This window comes from Haliotis rufescens, unplaced genomic scaffold, assembly GCF_023055435.1.
Source record: "Haliotis rufescens isolate VD_foot unplaced genomic scaffold, xgHalRufe1.0.p SCAF_66, whole genome shotgun sequence".
Taxonomy (NCBI): domain Eukaryota; kingdom Metazoa; phylum Mollusca; class Gastropoda; order Lepetellida; family Haliotidae; genus Haliotis; species Haliotis rufescens.
In genome coordinates, this window is record NW_025964357.1 from 1,433,811 (window position 1) to 1,460,565 (window position 26,755).

The following is a 26,755-nucleotide window of genomic DNA, read 5'->3' on the forward strand; positions in this document are numbered from 1 at the left end:
ACTGCACAAACAGACAATTCTTCACACACTGCACAAACAGACAGTTCTTCACACACTGCACAAACAGACAATACTTCACAAACAGACAATACTTCACACACTGCACAAACAGACAATACTTCACACACTGGACAAACAGACAATACTTCACACACAGCACAAACAGACAATTCTTCACACACTGCACAAACAGACCATTCTTCACAAACAGACAATTCTTCACACACTGAACAAACAGGCAATACTTCACACAACACAGCTGCTCACATCACAAGCTGCCTTAGGCCACAATAAATTAGTACAATTTCATCTGCCATGGCACTGTAGCTCACCTGGATAAGGAGTCAACAGTATAAAAGTCAACATTTACAGTAACTTAACAAAATTTGCCATCAGCAATGCTGTGTAATTATTTCTGCATAATATTGAGGATAAACAAAATGGAATATTGTTTCATGGAATAAACACAAAAATTACATATATGTTCAGGCATGTGAGCAGGTTTTCCCGAAAAAAGAGGAAAAGTCTAGGGGGGTCTGGGGGCATGCCCCCCCAGAAATTTTTAAAACATTTGATTGCATTTTAAGCAATTTCGTGCAGTTTGGACAACATTCACACCAAGAAATATAATAAGTCAATGGCCAAAGTCAATAAGTCAAATAAACAAGATGGCAGATGCAGTAAAATTTCGAAGTTAAGTCAGTACTTTTATAAAATTGGGCATAGCTTTCGCGCACCTGGCTACCCACCAGGTCTGGGAGCAATACTGCCATAAACTTCAACCCCCATCCCCCAGACACAAGGACAACTGTCACAAGCGTGCAATGTCTGACCCTTTCCCCATGTTGAAGCATATTGAAAAAAACTTACCTTGTACTTACCTTTTGATGAAAAAAACAAACGTCCATAGCAAACATAAGACATTAATACAACATATATCCCCATGACATGGGGTTTTGGACGCTGAAGAAACATTCATAGTTTTCTCGCTTATTACATGAACAACTGTAAAACATCTCATTCACTTACAGGATTAAAAGACAACTTTATCTTAAAAACAAGCCATCAGCTGACTCTGAGTATTTACAATTTCTCTGTGACGCCACACCCCACGTTATAGTGCAAGTATTCGTGACAGAAAACGTATGATGTCCGAAAACCTAAGCTGTGAAAGCTCTGATCGAAAACAGGACAATCCGCGCCAATTGTCCGGTTTTCGATCATATTTTTCGGAGTGTTTTTTTTTAAAATTGTATTAAATTTTTACGCGGAAGATGTTTTTTTCCCGAGGACTACTGTTTTAAAAAACGCGATTTTCCGCGTTTCCGCGGAGATTTCACATCCCTGTATGTTACACATAGTTTCAACTCTCATCAATGCTTCTTAAAGCATGATGTTTTTTCTTATGTGATGCAAGTAACAGAATATCCAGTCTGCTGTTTATATGACAAATCAAAATAGAAAAGTGCTGGAGACACACAATCACCACTCTTTCACAAATTGTGTAATTTTCTGATAAAAACATAAATACCTTAATAAATAAAATATGAATACATATATATTGCTTCACAGCCTCAGGCAGTGCACAAACATACAAGTTTCGATTATTATCAGAGCTTACATCTCAAATATTGCCACCACAACACTATTTCTTCATCTTAGAAATCCCTAGCAGATGCACTTAACAACAGACAAGACATGTTGTACCACAAGATCACATACATAAGCCAACTCAGTCCCTAACTCTCACGCTATAACATAGTCTTAGGATAGGTACAGCTCCATGAATACTTCGTGACCAGAGGGCCCTCTTTTCCAGAGTTATGATATTCCTACGGCTTTCCTAACTCCCACAACCTGACACAGACTTACTAAAGTTGGATCTCAGACAGTTTGTGAAAGGGGGCCCCAGGCCTGGTGTTTGCCAGGGGTATGTGCACAACTGGATCGATAATGAGTACAGCTGCAGTATTAGGAAACAACACTTACAGATTTGTTCTGGTTGAGGGGCTGAGCAAAAGCCTCAAGATAAGGCACCATGGGAGATGGAGGCTCCTTGGCTACAGGGGGCTGAAAGTACAGCAGTGACAGTCAGTCAATGAAATATAACAGAACAAACAATCCGATAGTTTACAACTTTCCATCTTACAACAAAGAAGATGGCAGCTTTTAAATCAGAATGTAACATGTTCCATCAGGACTATTTATAGGGGTAAGATAAGATTTGTATTTCTTTATGGCAAGTGTATTGTTTGCATATTCTGACAGAGAAATACCATGTCCAGTCAATCACTCATTTTGAGATATTTTGAACAACCACATACCGGTAGTATGTTTAACAAGAACTAAGGCTGACCCAGAATGTAAGATATAACATGGACATTTGGTATTGCACCTTCCATCAACACACATGTGTGAAGTATGAGTCGTGGTGGCTACTCACAGGAGTATTATCCAGGAAGATGAGAATCAAGTTGTTTACCAGGTCCTGCAAGGAGGAAGGAAGTATCCTAAACATGAACACCCAAATCTATTCAGTTGTAACTTTAATACTCAAATCCATGTTATAGTATATACGTATTTTCAGAAAATCAGTATCACTCATGATGAATGTACATCTGTCACAGATAATTATAGTACTTGAACAGAATCACAATACAGTCATCATACGAACTGGGTTAGCAACAGCATCTACTGCAGGCAACAGCACTGAGCCTGCCAGCATCTCCCTCAACAGCGCACAGGTACTTCTGGAAACAAACAAAATATACAGATTACCTTGCCTTTAAGCCATAAACACAATGACATGCACACTCAAGGATGGACATTTCTGTGAAATGATCTACCAGTGTTAACTGGAAGTCTGAAAAGGGGAAAAAGACACTCTATCAATGTTACTTACTTAAAGTGCAGGGTCTGAGGTCTGAGGACATAGTGGAAGAGATTTTATCAATGTTATCTACTTAGAGTGCAGGGCCTGAGGTCTGAGAATATAGGGAAAGAGATTCTATCAATGTTACTTACTTAGAGTGCAGGGTCTGAGGTCTGAGGATATAGGGAAAGAGATTCTATCGATGTTACTTACTTAGAGTGCAGGGCCTGGGGTCTGAGGATATAGGGAAAGAGATTTTATCAATGTTACTTACTTAGAGTGCAGGGTCTGAGGTCTGAGGACATAGTGGAAGAGATTTTATCAATGTTACTTACTTAGAGTGCAGGGCCTGGGGTCTGAGGATATAGGGGAAGAGACTCTCTGCCATTCTTCTGAGATACTCGAGTTCTGCTTTACGACTCCACATTGCTACGTGAGTGTCTTGCCCCAGGTAGTCAATCACACACTGCTGAAAGTCAGTGGAACCTTCAGCTGAAACACAGCACATGAATACTGTACAAATTCCAGTGTTGCCCCACTGAACAGTATCCAGAAGTATCATGAGTGGTGTAGTTACCTCAACTGATAAAACACCATTAGGTGAACACCACACAATCACATTGCATTTAAACAGTGTGTGAACTAGTCGAGACTAGTGATGCCAACCCACTGAGATTCCAAGACGTGGATTGAACATGGAATCCCCTCTCAGACACAGTATCATGACTCCAAGCTGACCAGTCCTTGTTTTATCCCCTTAATGCTGAGTGGCAGGCAGAGTAACAAGTAGCTCTGATCTTCCGATCACATTAACCCACAATGTATCCTGGTCTGTATACAACAGTAAACTCACCATGTACCTTGGTCTGTATACAACAGTAAACTCACCATGTACCTTGGTCTGTATACAACAGTAAACTCACCATGTACTTTGGTCTGTATAAAAACAGTAAACTCACCATGTACCTTGGTCTATATACAACAGTAAACTCACCATGTACCTTGGTCTGTATACAACAGTAAACTCACCATGTACCTTGGTCTGTATACAACAGTAAACTCACCATGTACCTTGGTCTGTATACAACAGTAAACTCACCATGTACCTTGGTCTGTATACAACAGTAAACTCACCATGTACTTTGGTCTGTATAAAAACAGTAAACTCACCATGTACCTTGGTCTATATACAACAGTAAACTCACCATGTACCTTGGTCTGTATACAACAGTAAACTCACCATGTACCTTGGTCTGTATACAACAGTAAACTCACCATGTACCTTGGTCTGTATACAACAGTAAACTCACCATGTACCTTGGTCTGTATACAACAGTAAACTCACCATGTACCTTGGCCCGTATACAGCAGTCTAGGTGTTCTATCGCTGCCTTCACCAGTTTATGGATTACAAGGTTAGGAATATCAATCTGAAAGTATATGAAACAACATGGTTCATACAGTCAAGTCTTGTTTATACAACATGGTTGGTTGCCTATGATTATGTCGGATTAACAAGTATGTCAGATAAACGAAACAAAGTAGTATCAATGTTCATGATTGAAAATCGGAAAACTACACGATAGATAACGATACAAACACGTAATAAAAGAATTAAATTAGTTAGCGGAAAATGTTTTCTAATCATGCAGCCTCTAAAGGCACAAAACTACTGTTACAGGGTATATGACTGATTCAAAATACTTGTCTGGAATGGAAGTTGCCAATTTGAAACCAGTGCCGCAAAGCTCAAGAAAGTTGCTTTCTTAGTGGCTATGTCGACTTCCTGTTAGTCATTTCATTGGTTGGTCAATGTTCACGAAGGTTGTGCTGATGTGACTGTTCTGATGTGATTGGATGTTCTCAGCAGGAGCGAGAACTTGTATCTGATTTTAATGAGATTGAGGTAATCTAAGCATGTGATTAATCCTGTTTTGTTTATTTAAAGAATTAATTTATTGTTAAGCAAGCTTATCTCTACAGCCGTTGAAATATGCAGCTACTCGCCGACTCGTCTCGCATCAAAACACGGGCTGTGTACTTGCGGGCAGGTGACCATGGAGTAAAGTGATCACTGTGTCAGATTAACGAGACTCATTAATGAGTGATTTCGTAATTTGTTGCAAATTAGATGTGTGAGACTGTTGGATTTAACGGGTCCAAATTACACTGACATAATCGGTTCCCATCATTAGAGTTGTAGAAAGCCGATTGTCGGATTAACGAGTGTCAGATTTCAGAAAAGTAATACAAACTGAGAGGGAGTTACCTTCTTAGCTCTGCGTAGAAACACAGCTGCAATAAATCTGATGTTGCTCCGCAGTTCATCTGCAAACTCCTCATCTGTGCTGAGGTCCCTACAACACACCAGGAGACCCACACCTGATTCACCTACAATCTTTCATGTAAACGGACAAGAAATGAACAAGTCTGAAGCATGATTATCTTTCAAATGAAGACCTATTCCAGCAATACTAGAGGTGTACTTCATACCAGTTTCACCAACATAATGATGTTAGTGATGGGTCGCTGCTGCAAAAGTTATTCCTGGTGAAACCCTGTTTCTAGTCATCTTAACATTACAAATAGATGGACCCCAGTAATGACAATTAAGTATTTGATTCCAATATTGAATACATTGTGGGATATATTTATTACAGAGTTTTACTACATTGTCAGTTAGTTATAACATGTTGACGGAGGACAAAACAACAACTTACTTATACCATGTGTAGACAAACTCCTTGAAAATAATACTGAAAAACTGAAAGTCAAAGATATACAATTATTACAATGATTCAAAGACACATAGGGCTGAAAACCTCCCCATCCAATATCATCTCTCCCATATACCTCCCCATCCAACACATCTCTCCCATATACCTCCCCATCCAACACATCTCTCCCATATACCTCCCCATCCAATATCATCTCTCCCATATACCTCCCCATCAAATATAGTCTCTCTCATATACCTCCCCATCCAATATCATCTCTCCCATATACCTCCCAATCCAATATCAGCTCTCCCACATATACCTCCCCATCCAATATCAGCTCTCCCATATACCTCCCCATCCAATATCATCTCTCCCATATACCTCCCCATCCAATATCATCACCCCCATATACCTCCCCATCCAATATCATCTCCCATATACCTCCCCATCCAATATCATCACCCCCATATACCTCCCCATCCAATATCATCTCTCCCATATACCTCCCCATCCAATATCATCACCCCCATATACCTCCCCATCCAATATAGTCTTTCCCATATACCTCCCCATCCAATATCATCTCTCCCATATACCTCCCTATCCAATATCATCTCTCCTATTTACATCCCCACCCAATATTATCTCTCCCACATATACCTCCCCATCCAATATCATCTCCCATATACCTCCCCATCCAATATCATCTCCCATATACCTCCCAATCCAATATCATCTCTCCCATATACATCCCCACCCAATATCATCTCTCCAACATATACCTCCCCATCCAATATCATCTCTCCCATATACATCCCCACCCAATATTATCTCTCCCACATATACCTCACCATCCAATATCATCTACCCATATACATCCCCATCCAATATCATCCCATATACCTCACCATCCAATATCATCTCTCCTATATACATCCCCATCCAATATTATCTCTCTCATATACCTCCCCATCCAATATCATCTCTCCCACATATACCTCACCATCCAATATCATCTTCTCCATATACCTCCCTATCCAATATCATCTCTCCCATATACATCCCCATCCAATATCAGCTCTCCCATATACCTCCCCATCCAATATCATCACTCCCATATACCTCCCAATCCAATATCAGCTCTCCCACATATACCTCCCCATCCAATATCATCACCCCCATATACCTCCCCATCCAACATCAGCTCTCCCACATATACCTCCCCATCCAATATCATCACCCCCATATACCTACCCATCCAATATCAGCTCTCCCACATATACCTCCTCATCCAATATCATCTCCGCCATATAGCTCCCCATCCAATATCATCTACCCATATACATCCCCACCCAATATTATCTCTCCCACATATACCTCACCATCCAATATCATCTACCCATATACATCCCCATCCAATATCATCCCATATACCTCCCTCCCCATATACCATATCCCCACATACCTCTCTCATCTATTACATCCCCACATACTTCTCTTCCCATATACCTCCCTCATGTACTATATCCCCATATACCTCCCTTCCCATATCCTGCAACCTCGTGGTATCGGTAAACGGAAAAAAAATGTACTCACTAACTTTTATGATTATTCGTGTTCTCTATTTCAGGTGTCATTAATTTTATCTTAATATGCATATTTTACTGATTAAAATTCATTATTTACATAAGTCGCGCCGAGTAAAAGCCGGGCCTCGTGCTCAGTTTGACATGGGAGAGAACTCCATCGTATCGTGGTACAGGGAAAAGTTGTGTATGAAGGTCCGAATTGGTATATGACCGCGTATAAGCCGGATTTTGAGGACCAGAAAAAAGATTCTGTAGAAAGGGGTCGGCTTATCCACGGGATACACTTTCATGATAGTATTTTTCAGATCGTGATCTGTCAGAAACATCGCCTAAATGACGGTCCGATAGATTACAACTTCCCGAAAGTTTGTAAGTTGCCACGACTAGAGCCATTATTGGTATAAATTATCAATAAAGTTATTATTATACACCAATGTTGTCATTATTATAAAAATGTTATGCATGTTACTACTTCCGATAATAAGTTTTCAATTGAATGTTCAAAGTTTATCGTTCTTCATAAACTCCACAATCTTTACATTTAGATATCTAACAATATATGTAATTCACAGCTATAATATATAATCCCCAGATGAAAGTGCCAATAGCTATATACGCACGTTTTGCAAAGTTCATAAATTGATAGTGAACAAGTGTCTACCTTTATTGAAAGAGGCAAATAAACAACTGTATCGGCGAGTTATTTCGTTCACCATTTGCAAAAACATGTGATCAGCTGTTTCAATATAATTACGTTTTTCATCTTATATTTTTGAATATCTGCTAGTACTGGCACATGTCTTGCAGTCCGACTTCGCAGTGTTTTTTGCCTTTCACTTCCTGGTTTGGCTTATCTGCGGGTCACATCATTTTCTTTCTTATTTCAATGGTCAAGTTAACACCTCAGCTTATCTACTGTGTCGGCTTATCCGACACTAATGATGGGAACCGATTAAATCAGTGGTATTTAGTCCAGTTAATCCGACAGTCTCCCACTCCGACTCCGACACACATAATTTGCAACGAATTACCGACATCACTCATTAATCAGTCTCGTTAATCCGACACAGTGATCAGCGTACTCCGTGGTCATCTGCCTGTGAGTACACAGTCCTGTGTTTTGATGCAAGACGAGTCGGCGAGTAGCTGCATATTTCAACGGCTGCAGAGATAAATTTGCTTAACAATAAACAATTACTGCTTTAATTAAACAAAACAGGAATAATCACATGCCTTGATTACCTCAATATCATTAAATCGGATACAAGTTCTCGCTACCACTGAGGACATCCCATTATAGATCACGTCGGATCGACCTTTCGCAAACTTTGACCGACCAATGAAATTACAAACAGGAAATCAACATTAGCCACTAAGAAAGCAGCTTTCTTAAGCATTGCGGCACTAGTTTCAAATTGACGACTTCCATTCCATATGCTTTAAAAAGTATGTTGAATCAGTAATACATTAGAAACATATGATTGGAAAACATATACCGCTAACAATGTAACATAACAATATGAATATTGCCTTTTCCCTCTATATTTATTATAACGTATTTGAATCGTTATCTATCGTGTTGTCCAATTTTCGATCAAGAATGTTGTTAATTTCGTTTATCCGACATACTCTTTAATCCGACATAATCATATGCAACCAACAATGTCGGATTAACGGGACTTGACTGTAAATGGGGAGGGAGGTATGTGGGGATATAGAACATGAGGGAGGTATATGGGGAGGGAGGTATTTGGGTATATAGTACATGAGGGAGGTATATGGGGAGGAGGTATGTGGGGATATAGAACATGAGGGAGGTATATGGGCAGGGAGGTATGTGGGGATATAGTACATGAGGGAGGTATATGGGGGAGGGAGGTATGTTGAGATGTAGTACATGAGGGAGGTATGTGGGGAGGGAGGTATGTGGGGATATAATACATGAGGGAGGTATATGGGGATATAGTACATGAGGGAGGTATATGGGGATATAGTACATGAGGGAGGTATATGGGGGAGGGAGGTATGTGGGGATATAGTACATGAGGGAGGTATGTGGGGAGGGAGGTATGTGGGGATATAGTACATGAGGGAGGTATATGGGGATATAGTACATGAGGGAGGTATATGGGGAGGGAGGTATGTGGGGATATAGTACATGAGGGAGGTATATGGGGAGGGAGGTATGTTGGGATGTAGTACATGAGGGAGGTATATGGGGAGGGAGGTATGTGGGTATATAGTACATGAGGGAGGTATATGGGGAGGAGGTATGTGGGGATATAGTACATGAGGGAGGTATATGGGGAGGGAGGTATGTGGGTATATAGTACACGAGGGAGGTATATGGGGAGGAGGTATGTGGGGTTATAGAACATGAGGGAGGTATATGGGGATATAGTACATGAGGGAGGTATATGGGGAGGGAGGTATTTGGGGATATAGTACATTAGGGAGGTATATGGGGAGGGAGGTATGTGGGGATATAGAACATGAGGGAGGTATATGGGGAGGGAGGTATGTGGGTATATAGTACATGAGGGACGTATATGGGAGGAGGTATGTGGGGATATAGTACATGAGGGAGGTATATGGGGAGGGAGGTATGTGGGTATATAGTACATGAGGGAGGTATATGGGGAGGAGGTATGTGGGGTTATAGAACATGAGGGAGGTATATGGGGAGGGAGGTATATGGGGATATAGTACATGAGGGAGGTATATGGGGAGGGAGGTATTTGGGGATATAGTACATGAGGGAGGTATATGGGGAGGGAGGTATGTTGGGATGTAGTACATGAGAGAGGTATATGGGGAGGGAGGTATGTGGGGATATAGTACATGAGGGAGGTATATTGGGAGGGAGGTATGTGGGGATATAGAACATGAGGGAGGTATATGGGGAGGGAGGTATGTGGGTATATAGTACATGAGGGAGGTATATGGGGGAGGAGGTATGTGGGGATATAGTACATGAGGGAGGTATATGGGGAGGGAGGTATGTGGGGATATAGAACATGAGGGAGGTATATGGGGAGGGTGGTATATGGGTATATAGTACATGAGGGAGGTATATGGGGAGGGAGGTATGTTGGGATGTAGTACATGAGGGAGGTATGTGGGGAGGGAGGTATGTGGGGATATAGTACATGAGGGAGGTATGTGGGCAGGGAGGTATATGGGGATATAGTACATGAGGGAGGTATATGGGCAGGGAGGTATGTGGGGATATAGTACATGAGGTAGGTATATTGGGAGGGAGGGATGTGGGGATGTAGTACATGAGGGAGGTATATGGGGAGAGAGGTATGTGGGGATATAGTACATGAGGCAGGTATGTGGGGATATAGTACATGTGGGAGGTATATGGGGAGGGAGGTATGTTGGGATATAGTACATGTGGGAGGTATATGGGGAGTGAGGTATGTGGGGATATAATACATGAGGGAGGAATATGTGGAGGGAGGTACGAGGGGTGTTCATTTCTCCTAAACCACTTAGGGTTATCATATTTGGTTGAAATTTCACATGTGTAATGATACATGTATCTATGGGTTATGTCTCAATTTGCAGCACCGAACTATTAATCTTACCACTTTTACAGGTGTTATGATCGAGTAGGGTGTGACAATGGAGCCAGTAGAATACCGAGCAGTGATTAGGTTTTTATATTTGAAAGGTCGCACACCAAAAGAAACTTTCGAAATAAGTTGAAATGAAAGCAACTTATGGGGAAGATGCCCCATCATATGACGTTGTTAAACACTGGCATGGCCAGTTCAAGTGTGGTCGGACATCTGTGGAAACAGCTGCCGTTCCTGGTCGCCCCCATTCAGCCATTGATGAGGACACTATCCATCAAGTGGAGACCGCCATTTTGGCAGACCGACGTATAACTGTTCGCCAGTTAGCACAAGATGTCAAGATCAGTGTAGGGTCTGTGGAAAAAATCATCCATGACAATTTGAACATGCATAAGGTGTCTGCACGATGGATTCCCAGGTTGCTCACACCTTTCCAAAAGCAGGAACGAGTCAGTTGCTCAAAGGATCTTTTGGACATGTGCCAAATAAACCAGGCAAACTTTTTTGACAGACTTATCACACAGGATGAAACATGGGTCCATCACTATGATCCTGAGACTAAAGTTCAGTCGATGCAATGGAAGCATGTGGAGTCACCACCCCCAAAGAAGGCACGTGTCCAACCCTCTGCAGGCAAGGTCATGCTCACGGTGTTTTGGGACCAGCACGGAGTAGTGATGATGGATTTCTTGGCAAAGGGTACCACAATTACAGGAGCTTATTATGCTTCACTGCTGCGGAAATTGCGGGGCGCTATCAAGCTTAAGAGGCGTGACATGCTGACCAAGGGTGTCCGTCTCCTGCAAGACAATGCTCCAGTACACAACTCTCATGTTGCTCAGACAGAAGCGCGGTCCTGTGGCTATGAAATCCTTCCACATCCTCCTTACTCTCCTGACCTTGCACCATCTGACTTCCACCTCTTTCCAACCATGAAGTCATTTTTGAAGGGAAAACGTTTCACAGATGATGAAACACTGATTTCTGAAGTCAAGTCCTGGTTTGAGGGCTTTTACAAGCAAGGTCTCCATAGTTGCATAAAGTGATGGGAGAAGTGTGTAAATCTTGGTGGTTCCTATGTGGAGAAAGACTAATACCTATGCCAAGTTTCATTCCACTAGGTCCATCGGAAGTGGGTCAGGGGAAATCTTTAATGAACACCCCTTGTATGTGGGGATATTGTAGATGAGAGAGGTATACTAGGACCCCGTAGTACTGCAGCATTCATGGTATTGCAGCATTTGTGATTTCCGGTAGTTCACGGGGGACTCGCCTCTTTGCGGCTGTCTATTAATGCAAATCAGTAACCAGGAAGTGCTCACTTCGTAAACAATTACAATTTCCTGGGAATGTTCCGTTTGCTGTAAGTAAGGTGTTGTTAACGCGATGATACTTACTTCTGGCATTTTTTTTAATATTGCCTGACCCCCATCTATCAATGGATAATGATATAACCCGCAGTTCCCCAAGGAAACTCTCTCTATCAACCTGAACAAGATCATCTGCATATTCATGGCGACAACGGAAGTTACGTAGTCCTCACATATTTTCCGCTCTGTGGCTCTGTGTCTCTGTTAGGAGAACATAAGGGCCATAATGCCATACTAAGAAATACGTTCTTCTCTAGTAGCCAAAAGAATACTTTAATACTTTTGACATATGAGATGCTTTTTTATATATTTATTGTGAACTTTTTACATTTTTTCATTTTTTGGACAAATTAATGTCATCCAATTTTTAAACAAAAATCTTAACTATCAATTCTGATATACTGAACAACAAAAGTTCCTGTGACACTGAATAAGATTTAATGAAAAGTTATGTTTTTTACCAAATCTGAAACAATTTCGGTTTGCAACAGATAAAAGACTCCTGTAAGTGTTCAAATGGTTTAATTTGCCATACTGACTTCAGAAAATGCGAGAAAAAAACATGAACATGCCAAAATGTCAATTTGCAAATCAGTAGCGTGTGTGTCCACCTCTGGTTGCGATGCAAACAACACATCTTCGTCTCATGGAATGGACCAGGCGTTGCACAAAGCCCTGTGGGATATCTGCTGGAGCATGTTTCGAAGTTCCTGGAGTGTCTGTGGTTGACGTCGAAGGGGCCGATCCATCTCATACCACATGTGATCAATTGGTGAGAGATCAGGGGAGCGAGCCAGCCAGGGGATGACATTCATGTTGTTTTGTTGAAGAGAATCCTGAACAAGTCGAGTAATATGAGGCCGGGCGTTGCCATGTTGAAAGGTAATGCCTGGGCCATGACGACCCAAAAACGGTAGAACAGGGCCGGAGATCTCATCGCAGTAGCGCTGTCCATTGAGATTTCCCTCTACCACTATCAAACGGTCCTCTGTCTTGCTGTAATTCCACCCCATACCATAACGCTGCCGCTTCCATGATACAATGATTGACGTAACGTTCACCTCGACGTCGGTACACTCGAATCCGTCCATCGCTGTGGCTGAGGTGAAAACGAGACTCGTCAGTGAATAGAACTTGTCCCCACTGTATGGCCGTCCAGCGTAGATGCTGTCTGCACCACCGTAGACGTGCTTGACGGTGGTTTCCTGTCAAAATGGGACGTCTGACGGGTCTTCTGGCGACAATCCCTGCACATCTGAGGCGACGACGTACGGTTTGTTAAGATATTCGTCAAAGGCCAGGGATGCTTCTTGCAGTCACTGTTGCTGGCTGGAATCGATTTCGTAGGTGTATTGTCGAGTATTGGTTACGCGTGGCCTGCCACTCCGAGGATGGCCTCTGACTGCATTCGTCTGTTGCGAACGTTGCCTAATAAACACCAAATGGTGTTTCTGTGGACGTTAAATTGTCTTGAAACATCAAGTTGACTCGATCCTTCTTCTAGCTTCCCAATGGCTGGCAGACGCTCATTTTCTGACAGGCGTGGCATTTCGTAATGTTGAATAATTGCGTAATTTTGTTGTTTTTCTGAGTGGTTGTTGTTAGCACGATGCTAAACAATGCATATGGAATCCCGTTAACGCACATGTTTTTGTAGTGAAATGCAGTAGTGAAATGCATGGGGCTTGCATAAAAGTCAACTTTTGCATGGAATGCATGCTTTTCTGTAGCAGTTCCGTTTTTGTGACTTGATTCCATACATGTACTACAATATTGTAAAAACAAACTTTACTTGTTTGAAAAATACACTAAAATATTAGTGTCACAGGAACTTTTGTTGTTGAGTATATTTTGATAATTTTTAAAAATATTTTTTTCTTACTTTTTGGTAAATATGCCTTGGATCCCATTTACTGATAACACATTCAGAATTTTACTTGTGCTGTCTTTGCACTTGTCTGGAAAAATCACAGAAGTCTGGCATCATCATATTTAGTGGTTGGTATGACCGCGGATAAGCCGACACAGTAGATAAGCTGAGGTGTTAACTTGACCATTGAAATAAGAAAGAAAATGATGTGACCCGCAGATAAGCCAAACCAGGAAGTGAAAGACAAAAAACACTGCGAAGTCGGACTGCAAGACATGTGCCAGTACTAGCAGATATTCAAAAACATAAGATGAAAAACGTAATTATATTGAAAAAGTCATTATTATTGCTAATAAAGATTTAACAATCCACTTTCATAATGTGGGAAGCTCTTTCTCTTGGTTTTTTTAAATCTCATAATAACTGTTATATGTTGCAATCAACAACGAAGCACCATTTTGTGAATCGGTGTATATAGAACTATGAACCCGTGAGAAAATATATCAGCTAGAGCGAAGACTCGCAGATTGAATTCAGCATCCTAAGCATGGGGTTTGATCTCATGATGAGAATGTCAGTCGGTAAAAATATACCAACTTTTATACCCCCTTTATATCACTATTGTATGTTAATCCAATTGAATTAAATAAACTATGAACACATTGAATGACCATCACTTACTCACAGGCTTCTCCAGTTTATTAAACTAATCTCTCGAAATCAAAGGAATTAAGCCCCTACTCCCTACACCCATAACTTGAAAATGTTTGTGTAAACAACATGACAATACCAATCGGCCCGTTATTATCAGTGCTCATTTCCTTGTGTACCGTGTTGCTTTTTAAACAACAGGAAGCAATCACAGTGGTCACCGTTTGTGACGTCACAGGAAACAGCTGATCACATGTTTTTGCAAATGGTGAACGAAATAACTCGCCGATACAGTTGTTTATTTGCCTCTTTCAATAAAGGTAGACACTTGTTCACTATCAATTTATGAACTTTGCAAAACGTACGTATATAGTTATTGGCACTTTCATCTGGGGATTATATATTATAGCTGTGAATTACATATATTGTTAGATATCTAAATGTAAAGATTGTGGAGTTTATGAAGACGATAAACTTTGAACATTCAATTGAAAACTTATTATCGGAAGTAGTAACATGCATAACATTTTTATAATAATGACAACATTGGTGTATAATAATAACTTTATTGATAATTTATACCAATAATGGCTCTAGTCGTGGCAACTTACAAACTTTCGGGAAGTTGTAATCTATCGGACCGTCATTTAGGCGATGTTTCTGACAGATCACGATCTGAAAAATACTATCATGAAAGTGTATCCCGTGGATAAGCCGACCCCTTTCTACAGAATCTTTTTTCTGGTCCTCAAAATCCGGCTTATACGCGGTCATATACGGTACCATATCCACATATACCTCCCTCCCATATATTTTCTCCCCCATATACTATATCTTCATATACCTCTCTCCCCATGTACCATCTCCCCATATACCGTACTGTGTCTGTTTTTGCCCAATTCGGACCTTCATACACAACTTTTCCCTGTACCACGATACGATGGAGTTCTCTCCCATGTCAAACTGAGCGCGAGGCCCGGCTTTTACTCGGCGCGACTTATGTAAATAATGAATTTTAATCAGTAAAATATGCATATTAAGATAAAATTAATGACACCTGAAATAGAGAACACGAATAATCATAAAAGTTAGTGAGTACATTTTGTCCCGTTTAGAGTACATGATAAGTGGAAATATAAAGCCATAAAAACATCATTGAAACATAACATAACAATGTAGCAAGCTCAAAATTGCATGTGTTGGTTCATTTTACAAAAACCTGCTTACCTCTTCCAAGGACTGATCAATTTTCTGTCGTATCTCAAGGTTGGTCCATGGTTGAAAAGCCAGAATATTCAGCTCAGGTCTGCAGATCAATTAACAACATGTTATCATGAACAGAAACATTTGTGTCCCCTCATGCATTGCTTGGTTGCAGCCCACACGTGTAGGTGTGTAGCTCAGCAAATTAAAATTGAATGACAAAAACACAGGCATTTTGTTGGCTGGTTTATTTGTAAATCATGCTAAAGTTCATGCAAACTCTATGATTATTGGGTACCTATATCTTTCATTGCTAATGTGAACGATCTTGGAGTGTACATTGCTTCAAGACTTTCAATGGAAGTCCATGTAACTGACATATGAGCAACATCGGTAATGTGCGCCATCTCTTGACATCTGATGCAACACATCACTCTGAAATATCAATGATGTATTAAAGGGTCTACTCCATCACACCAATCAAATGTGGTGAGAGGGTATGTGCCTTCTAGATGCCTCAGATGAGCCAGCAGCTCAATGCTATTCACACCAGCAACAGATTAAAAACGATTATTGTGGTAAAAATGTACATCTCTTTCATATTGATATAGTAAACTTAAATCAATTAATGTTAACTGCAAAAAATGTGGACAGTGGATTTTGGACAATGTTCAACATATTCCAAATAAGTTACATTCTAACGACTTAAACTCAAATGAACTGGGAACTCCATTTATTTATTTCATTTTTTAAATTTAGCATACTTTAAATAAAACCCAGAAGATTCCATGCTGTTTATCTCAGCAGTTTCTTCTTTTTAAACATTTAATCACTTGGTATCAAATAATTATCTTTTAATAATTTAGATACTCCTGGTGGTTTTTTTAAAACAAAATATAATTTCTTTTGCCAGAAAAAAACCCATAAAGACATTGCAAAGTTCTATAATGTGTAGATCTATTTCCTTCATAAATTACTCAAAATGTATGTTTAAAAGACAAATGTTAAAACCCTTTGTCCCACATGATTCTAGTAAAATCCTAGATATTTTTTTATATTTGTATACTTATTTTCTCAATGCATTTACTGCTTGTTCTTGGACAGAGAAAAAGAGCTTGTGAGAGGTCTTGCTGAAGAAGAGGTTGTTCCAACTGGTTGTGTGGCTAACCCTATCACACAGCTCTCATGTGACCCCGGAAGTAGTGCCATCACTGAACAGCACATTACTGCTAAAACAGTGCATCTGAAGGCACTGAGGGGTGTCAGCTTTCAGCAATGGGTGGGCCACTCCAGATGAAGTAATGCAGGATAAGTATACAAACATAAAAAATATCTAGGATTTTACAAGATTTTTTAACTTATCCTGCATTACACCTTAATGCATCTTAATCAGACGGTATGGCTGAGGGCTGGTATTCATGATGTCCAGGTATCATTGCAGTAAAAGAATTAAACAGGATTAAAATCTAATACTGACTTCAGCCGCTATCGGACATAGCAGGAGCTCCTGTTCGTCCTTAGCCAAACTATCGATAATAGAGACAGGATAATGAAGGATCAGGCTGTCCTGGGAGCTGATTTTTGGCAATGAAGTCCCAGCACAGCCTAAGATGAACAGCTCCATGTGCTCTTTGCTCAAATCTGACACAAGTGATGTCGAGTGCATATAGCTGTTGCTAGAGCCAAAATGAAAATGGTCTTTTTGATGAGGTTGTAGTATGAAGCTGAGTGAAGCTGTTCAAACGGTGCACCCCTCAGCAAAGTCAGGACCACGCTCAGATCCCAGGAAGGAGGTCTGAACTTGGCCTTCTGATCTTCCAGACGGAAAGAGCGTAATAGCGCTGTAGCTTCGGAACCTTGGTCATTTTCCGATCTTCTGGAACTGCCAAGATGGAGTTAAGGGCCACAAGGTAGGTACAAACCTTCAGATGGTGTTTGTGTGATGAACCTGGTGTTATTCCTTGTAGAAACTCTCGAGGAAACGCCACTTGTTGTCTTAGAGGCCCTGGTAGAGGGTCTGATTTCTCTGAGCTCTGATAAGAAGCCTCTCGCCAGCCACCAAGGCGCTATCAAAGTCAGATCCAGGATCTGCATCCAGTGAGACACCCAGGATGAGCGCCTCCAGTTGTAGGTTGTTGATGTGCCACTGTTGTTGAGTGGCAGACGACAGCCCCGAGGTGACTTGACCCTCCAGAGGTGCTCCCCATCCTTGGAGTGAGGTGTAATGAAATTGTGAGCTCGGTCAAGGAGACGCAGTCTGAGACCGTCCGCCAATGGAGATGTGGCTTTAGGTGGTCCAGGAGGACACAGGAGACTGACTGGTACTGGCTCCTGATGTAAGGGGTGAGAAACACTTGTATAGGGCGGAGGTCCAGCGCTGATGTGAGGAGATGCTGGAGCTGCCGGTCATTAGTGGAGAGTTGTTGTATCACAGCGAGGAGATGGCATTGGATTCAGCGCCTCATGACCCTGGGTACAGTGAGGTCACGGCCGGTCTGAAAGTGGCTCTGATAAATTGGAGATAGTATGCAGGGGTGAGCTCCAATTTCTGGAAATTGATAATCCAGTCCAACTAATGAAGGAGGCTGTTTAGGAGGCAATCATTGAAGTACATCTTAAATTGGGCACCCCTCAAATGAAGGTAGGTGGCTATTGGCTTCGTAATGCATGTGAATAGCCACAGGGCCGAAGAAATTCCAAATCTTAGACTGCTCATTGGTAGTAGACTCCCTCGAAGAAAAAGCGGAGGAATTTCATGTCAGTGGGTCGGATTGGTACATGCAGGTAAACGTCTTGGATGTCTAGGCTGATCAGGACTTCTTAGTAGCCTGAGAGTGGTCATCCGAAAGTATGAATCATACGATATTTGTCTTTGTCCTTCTTAGGGACCAGGAATATCAGTGAGTAGAAGCCTGGCGTTATTGTCGGCGTGTATGTAATCTCTGTGGCCATTTAGTCTAGCAGCATATAAATGTAGCCGCTGTTTGTGATGTATGGGTCCCCCAGGATGTGCCAGTTCTGCCCATTCTAGCCAAGTTCTGCCAAGTTCTCTCTCCTACAGGGGTTTCTACGACTTGAACGGCTGGGGGTGGGAGTTCCCAGTCGTAAGTGTTCATATTTGGGCTTGCAGTCACCCCCTCAGCCACTGGGGTGGTCACAGCATGGTGGGTACGTGCTGACAGAGGAAAACTCTTAAGGCTCAAACTGTGCATGGAGAAGTCGTTCATCCTCGTCTTCGGATCCCACTATTGTTGATAAACGGGGAAGGATGAATGATCTATCCGGCTATCCTGGGAGTTGATGTTTAGCAGACTTCAATACCACATTCAAATCCCAAGCTGAGGGATGAAACTTGGCACGTTGATCTTCCAGATGAAAAGGCCGCAAGAGAGATTGAAATTCTGGGATCGCAGTCATTTTGCGATCCTTTGGAACTGCCAACACCAAGTTGAGGGCTACCAGATATGTAGTTATTGAACTAACCTTGAGGTGATGCTTATTGCGGAGGTGGAGAAGTAATTCAGACATAAACTTTGGTGACACAGACATAGGATCCTGTTTTTTATCCTTACTAAAAGATTCAAATGAAACACATTTATCATCATCAAGGAAGCGTGTCAATGGTCTATGGGCTAAAGCAATAGCCTTCGCCGCTCTAGTAACGAGTAACCGCCTGAGTAACCTTTAGCACTTAAGGCCCAGTGTGCATGCGAGGCTTGTCTTGAGCTGGGAGTGGCAACAGCCTTTTGGGATGAACCGGTAGGTGTGGCCACCCTGGGAGTTCAAGAGGGTTGCAACTGGCAAGATCTCGAAAGATCCATAAACCATTTCTGAGCCAGCCACCAAGGCGCGATCAAAAGCAGTGATTGATTCGGTGTGTTTTTGATCTGATGCAGAACGCTAGTAAGTAGTACAGGTGGCGGAAAAGCATACACGTTTAGGCCTGTCCAGGGATCGCTGAATGCATCGACCGCCCATGCCAGAGGGTCGGGAGATGTAGGTCCGCAGTTGATAATTCTCGCTGGTGGCGAATAGGTCGATAAATGGCAGGCTGAATCGCTGGCACACCAGAGTGAAGGCTTTGGGGTGGAACATCCACTCCATGGGAGCCATTTTGTCTGGTTTGTAAAGTGTGTCCACCAGGATGTTGGTACAACCGGAGATGTGCTGGATGATGAACCTCATGTGTAGTCGATCCACTAACTGGAAGAAATGAAAGGTCTGAGACAGCAGGAATGCCTGTGGGCATGTTGGGTGTGTCATTTTCTCAAAACTCTGATATATACAGCGAAGTCATGAGGGGGGGGGGGGGGGGGGGGGGGGTCACTGTGATGACAAGGAAGCAACGGGAGTGTGGATCTTTAACCGAATTATTGCCCAAGCATTGTGAGCAATGCAACATATATACTCACATGCAAAAGAAAAGCAAGTCGAGTATGCAGTATACATGTTATTTATTTTCAACAGTAAAGACAAGAAATACTAATAGGGTAAGATTGACAAAAATTTGACTGAAGACAGTTTAATGGATTAAAAGGCAGATGACATAATTGTTTTTTCAAATGTTAAGGGCTTACACAGTTTCGGGTCAATACCCAAAATGTCAGTCAATACCTGGTGTGACCACCATTAGCATTGATCACTGACACACATCTCCTGTACATTGAGTGGATCAGATGATTTGTGAAGGCCCTAGGGATCCTCCTGCACACATCCAGCGCAGCTGTGCGTAGTTCATCGGCAGTTGTAGGGACTGGGCGCAGATTGTGCAGACGCCTTTGAACCTCATCCCACAAGTGTTCGATGGAGTTCAGATCAGGGCTGAGGACTGGCCACAGTAGAACACGGATGTTGTGTTGTTGCAGAAAGGCCATGGTAGCTCTGGCAACATAGGGGACGAGCGTTGTCCTGCTGGAAAATGTGTTGTTGATGTTGTGCAAAAAATGGAACAACGTGGGGTCTGATCACTTGCTCGATATACCACTGAGCAGTGACGCCATGCTCCCTTGACCAACATTCAGAAAGCACATGGGTCCAAGTCTCGCATTAAGTCCAATCCCTGCCCATATCATGACGCTAGGTCCATCCCATGGATCCCTTTCAACAACGTTTCTGTCAGCGAAACGATCACCTCGACGACGCCAAATTCTGACTCTTCCGTCTGCATGGGAGACACAAAAGCGACCTTCATCAGAGAAGATGACACGCCTCCACTCATGATGACGCAAATTGCAATGACCCTGTGCCCACTGAAGTCGTGCTAGTCGATGCCGTGGTTGGAGAACAGGACGACGTGCTGGTTGGCGACATCCGAGGTTGTTGGAACAGAGACGTCGGATCACAATGTCCCGGCTAATGTGTCGATTATGAGTTCCTATGGTCTGTCGAGCACTTTCACTTGCAGTTAGGAACAGATGTCGCTGGTGTTGACGGGTGATCTGCCGATCTTGCCGAGGTGTCGTGACCCTAGGACGACCGCTCCGAAGAAGGTCATCTGTGGTCTGTGTAGCATTGTATCGATACAGGAGACGGTAAATTGTGGTTATGTTAACGTTGAAATGATGGGCAACATCTTGGACAGACTCTCCAGCTTCCAAACGTCCGATAGCCTGATTTCTCTGAATTTGAGTTAGGCGTGGCATTGTTGACCAAGGAGTGGTAGGTCCAAGAATCGGCCACAGTTTTATACCCACTACAGTTTGTGACAGTTCGTGCAATTTCGATTTTGCGAGAAATGGGTGCATGATACCCACATATTCATTGAAATGGTGCGTTTTGGCGATTCGTTTTTTATTTTGCGTTTTTACTCGGGGCTTCCAAAATGCAACCATAAATATTGATAACACCATCAGGCTTCACTACATGCTAAAACTCGTATCAATTATTTACCTATTTGCTTACAACCACTTGCATTTCTTTTGCGTGTGAGTATAAATTCAAAGGATTAGACAAGTATTGTAATCAGAATAGACACACATGTCAAAGAAATATAGGCATGTAATTGTAACTCTAAATCTTTAGAAAGGTTTATGAGAAAAAATATGATACAAAGAGTATAATCACTCAGTTAGAAAGCACAGAAAGAAAGGTATTTAGCACATTAAACAAGAGTTAAGATAGACATATTGAATTATCAAAGACATGTGAAGATGACAAAGTGGCAAAAACAAGATGGTGACAGGTACAACACACGCAAAGTAAGCGCCGGGAAAGAGCCAGAGTCAGGTAATAATTACACTAACCTAAGCCTGAAAGGGCCACCCTAGTACACCAGACTATAAACTACATCATTGAGAACATATTGGCAATCAAAGGATAAACAAAAGGATAGGCAGAGGATGCTATCTGGTTCTTCAAGCTGGGGAGCTTAGTTCTCATTCGTCTATAGGCCGATGACTAGCTGAGAGGCCAACCCTATCAAGCAGCTCCCACGTGACCAAAGGAAGTGGCGTCACGCATCCTCACATTACTCTGGAGTCCAGACATCAGAAGGCATTTAGGGGAGGCAGCTCTGCGATGTGTGGGTCCCTTTAGACGCAGTAATGCAGGATAAATATACAAATATAAAAAATATCTTGGATTTTACAAGAATTTTTGCTTATCCTGCATTACTCCTTAAAGCATCTTTATCCCACGGAATCGGTAATGGGCATACCTTCAGATGTGGACTTTCATCTTTTTTTCCAGACTCTGTTCCCTCAGCCTGTCTTTGGCTGTATGGTCGGCATCAATGACCATAACATGGAAGGGAAGAGTCAGGTATGCGTTGTGTCCTGGTACTACGCAGCCATCGACGATAACCCTCAAGTTAAGGCCTTAGACTGGAGTACCGAGTCGCATGCAAGTGGGGCATGAACCTTCTAGTCCAGGGCATTACGCCAGGGGAGGTCGAAATGCCGGATCTGGACTGGAGGCGAGGGTAGTGACGTGTAGTCATGGTGACCTGTTGGGCCACTACTAATGGACCAAGCTGTGTGTGCCTTGCACATCCTAAAATGCGACGTCTCGCATATGGTGACTGGCGACGATTGTGTTTGGTCGCCAGAAACACCCCTCCAAGATGGCACGTAGAGAGCAGTTGCTGTGTAGCGCGATCATGGAGGCAACCGCCTGGGTCTCATGCGGGTTGATGGAGCTTGGGTGGTCCAATCCCACAGGCTCGTAGGCCTGGAGAATGATGGCTCGAAGCCAGAGGGCGATCGTGTTGCGTCTGTCTTCCGCTCGCGAGGTCGCAGGTACCGGTATGAAGAGGCGTCGTCGTTGTCTATGGCGTTCCTTGGATAGTCTGACGTAGCAACTGAGTGCTCTAACCTGATATAGATGGAGCTCTTGTTCATCTTCCGCGCCCACAATCGAGGATAGGGGCCAGATGAGGAACGATCTATCTGGCTGTCATGGGAATCGATTCTTGGCAAAGCAGTCCCAGCACAGTCCAGGATGCACGGCTCCGTGTGCTCCCTGCTTGGAGTTCTGAGATTTTCATCATGCACCGATCTTCCGGAACTGCCAGGACGGAGTTGAACGCCACAAGGTAGGTCGTGATGGTACTACCCTTGAGCTTACGCTTGTAGCGAAGATAGTGCATGAACTCGGACAGGAATTGAGGTGATGCAGATGTGGGGTCTTGTTGTTTGCCCCTGCAAAAGCTCTCGAAGGATTGCCACTAGTCATCATAGAGGCTCCTGGTGGTCGGACGATGCGCCATCATGATGGCCCTAGCCGCTCTGGCCGAGTAGCCTTTGGCGTTCAGTGCTCTCTGTAAATTGACCAGACGTGAAAATATAACTTGTCTGGTCCTGAGTGTGGCGGTCTGCTGTGAGGGTGGATCAGCAGGTTTGGCCAATCTGGGAGTGGGTTGGTATCGGATAGCTCTCTGAGGTCGACGAACCAAGCCCTCGCCAGCCACCAGGGCATGACCAAAGTCAGATCAAGGTTCTGTGTCGATCTGATCTTCTGGACGACTTTGGGAAGGAGTACAGGTGGCGGAAAAGCGTACGCTCTGAATCCTTCCCAGGGGACGCTGAAAGCCCAAGCCTGGGGATCCGGGACCGGCGATATGTAGGTCGGCATCTGGTAGTTCTGGCTCTTGGGGAGACCATGGTCTCGACAAACAAGAGCGAAGGCTTCTTGGTGAAGTTTCCACTCTGTGGGAGTGACCTTGCCTGTCTGAGATAGTGCATCAGCTAGGATGTTTCGGCAGCCCGGAATGTGTTGAACCTGGAACTGGACCCCCAGATGTTCCACCAGGTGAAACAATTGGAACGTCTGTTGAAGGAGCGAGGTCGAGTGAGTCGTTCCCTGGTTCTGTAGGCACCATATGACGGTTATGTTGTCCGTCAAGATGGAGAGCCGGGCATGTCTGAGGGCCTGCTTTGAATGAGCGATGGTCAGGATAAGTGCCTCCAGTTCGAGGTTGTTGATATGCCTTAGGCGCTGATCGGCGGACCACAGCCCCGAGGCGACCTGTTCCTCCAGGTGTGTACCCCATCCCTGCAGGGAAGCGTCTACGAATAGGCGCAGACAGGTCATAAACCCTGTCAAGGAGACGCCGCCTAAGACATTCGATTCCACCGTCAACCACCGGAGATGCTGCTTGAGGTGATCTGGGAGGATGATGGATACCGAGGGGTCCTGGCGCCTGATGTAGGGAGCCATGAATATCTGAACTGGGCGCAGTTGGAGCCTTCCTCTGTAGGTCAAGTCCTTCGTGGTAGGTGGAGGGCTGGAGTCGGGTGCAACTGCATGCGCTCCCACCAGTCTCTGGGTACAGAGAGGAGGTGCGTCTATGTATGCCTCGAACTGAATGTCCCGGAGATGGAGGTAAGAGGCTATTGGCTTGGTAAGCCGTGTGAATAGCCACTGGTCCGAAGAAATTCCAAATGGGAAGACCGCCCATTGATAATGGACTCCCATGAAGATGAAGCGAAGGAAATTCTGGTCGTCGAGATGTATAGGGACATGTAGGTAGGCATCCTCGATATCCAGGCTGATGAGTACATCCTGTGCCTGGATCCGGGATCACAGTAGCCTGAGGGTGGTCATCCTTTTCTTTTGAAAAAAGGTGGACGTGCCAGGTAGCGTTTGTTGAAAGCGGCGAGGTTGTGGAACATCCTGTGTTTGTCTGAGTCCTTCTTGGGGACTAGGAAGACAGGTGAATAGAAGCCTGATGTTATGGCTGGGGCGTGTATGACCTCTATTGCTTCCTTGTCTAGCAGCGCCGTGATGTTCTGGCTTAGTAGCTAATGTGGGGTAGGGGGGTAGGTGTCCGCTATGGGGGACGACGTAAGTGACGGGTCGTCTATAAGCGTCAGCTTGTACCCGTGTTGGATGATGTTGGTGACATAAGGGTCCCCCAGGATCTCCCAATTCTGCCAGAACTGACCCAGTCTTCCACCTACTGGAGTGTCAACAACTTGGGTGGGAGGTCCTAGTCGTGCCTGTCTGGCGATTCACTTGAAGTCCCTGTGGTCAGCGTTACCTCCCTTGGGGTGGCCGTGGCGGGACTGGTATGCGACCAAGGACTTGCCTTTTCCTCTGCCTCTGCCCTGAGAGGTTGAGGTGGCACCCTGTCCCTGGGGCTGGAGGGTGTTGCGTCGAGGCTGGTATGAGCCAGACTGGGACGCCTTAGTGAAGGCTGGCTGTGACACCCTAGCCAGGACCTTGAGAGCTGTCTCGTCTCAGGAAAAGACTGAGACTCGGGAGTGTGTCTTTGAGATCTGTCCGTTAAATTGGTCAGAGGAGGACCATGGTTGACGCAGGAGGTCTCTCTTGAACTCTGGGTCCCCGTCCGACAGAGCAAGGTAGCCCAGGCGCCTCATGGTAGTGAGCTCAATCAGGGCGACGCACATGTGGGAGTGCATATGTTCTACTTGTTGCTGGAGGTAGGATACGACGGCTGTCAGGTGGTCGATCCTATGAGGGTTATCCTCCGACAAGTCCTGAAGATTGGCTCTGGAGGACAAAGCCATCAGTGAGAGAGGCTTGAGAGTGTGGCGAATCTCGGTCTCCATGTAGGTGAGTTTATTGTCAGAAACTCGTACTGACGTGGAGCGGTTAGACCCAGTGATGCGGTGCATCTAAGGTATGAGCGTGGTCCGCGACCTGGAGAGAGTGGACTGGGTACTTGCCTCGAATATAGCGTGGAGGCCTGAAGGACGGGGTGAGCAAAAGCTTACTGAAGTCATCCAGGGCGGAGATCATGTCCCTGGTCAGCGGGTTCAGTGGGATCAAGGTAGGATCCAAACAGATGGCTGTCTTGCTATCGACCTCTTGGCCAGGAGAGGGATTGACTGTCTCCAATCTATCAGCCAACCAGTGTGCATCCTGGTCTAGGCCAAGTCTGAGGGGGTGTCATCATAACAAGGGATGAAGGCGCCCTCCAAGGAGTCAGAATGATAGCCACTGTAGTGTCTTTGAACAGGCAAGCGGCTCCTTGGTGGCGGACCCCGACGAGATGATCGACTGTCACTCCGACCTGAAGCCGTACTTGGGGAAGCAAAGTCCACAGAGTAATGAAAGGTAGAGGGGACATTCCATCTTCCCGAGGCAAGTGAGTTAACTGACTAAAAAAGTCCAGTTTCCACCCTTGCCGAACTAGGCTGGTATTATGGAGTTACATTTTGGCTGGACTAACGAGTCTATGCATAGTCCAATCAAAATCGCGCACCGAAATCGAAATCCGGTTCGTAAACTATCAAGCAGATTTCGGTCGATTGCAGGATTTGCAAAGCATGTGCACTTGTGCAACTCGTTGTCAACAGATTTTTTCTAAATCTTTTCATGTTTTTAATCAAAGTGCTTACGCGATTTGATGCATTTCGCGATGTAAGACAAGTTTTATCACAATATAGATCTTGATTATCGATCAGATCATCTTGACTTGGGCGCCGCCGTTTT

The 26,755-nt window shown here is 43.8% G+C and overlaps 1 protein-coding gene across 4 annotated transcripts in view; it reads right to left on the reverse strand.

The window, feature by feature from the left end:
* The window catches only part of LOC124124907 (sorting nexin-14-like), a 105,125-nt gene that overhangs the window by 66,453 nt on the left and 11,917 nt on the right, over positions 1 to 26,755 (reverse strand). For all 4 annotated transcript variants that reach the window (XR_006859569.2, XM_046488197.2, XM_046488195.2 and 1 more), the window contains exons 4-11: positions 15,884 to 15,962; positions 5,593 to 5,636; positions 5,142 to 5,229; positions 4,218 to 4,302; positions 3,208 to 3,364; positions 2,675 to 2,750; positions 2,444 to 2,488; positions 1,990 to 2,070 (exon numbers count right to left, since the gene is read on the reverse strand). Coding sequence is in view for 3 of the 4 variants with exons in the window: in XM_046488197.2 (XP_046344153.1) it covers positions 1,990 to 2,070; positions 2,444 to 2,488; positions 2,675 to 2,750; positions 3,208 to 3,364; positions 4,218 to 4,302; positions 5,142 to 5,229; positions 5,593 to 5,636; positions 15,884 to 15,962 (655 nt within the window). In the remaining variant the exon portion in view is untranslated. The remainder of the gene's footprint in view (positions 1 to 1,989; positions 2,071 to 2,443; positions 2,489 to 2,674; positions 2,751 to 3,207; positions 3,365 to 4,217; positions 4,303 to 5,141; positions 5,230 to 5,592; positions 5,637 to 15,883; positions 15,963 to 26,755) is intronic.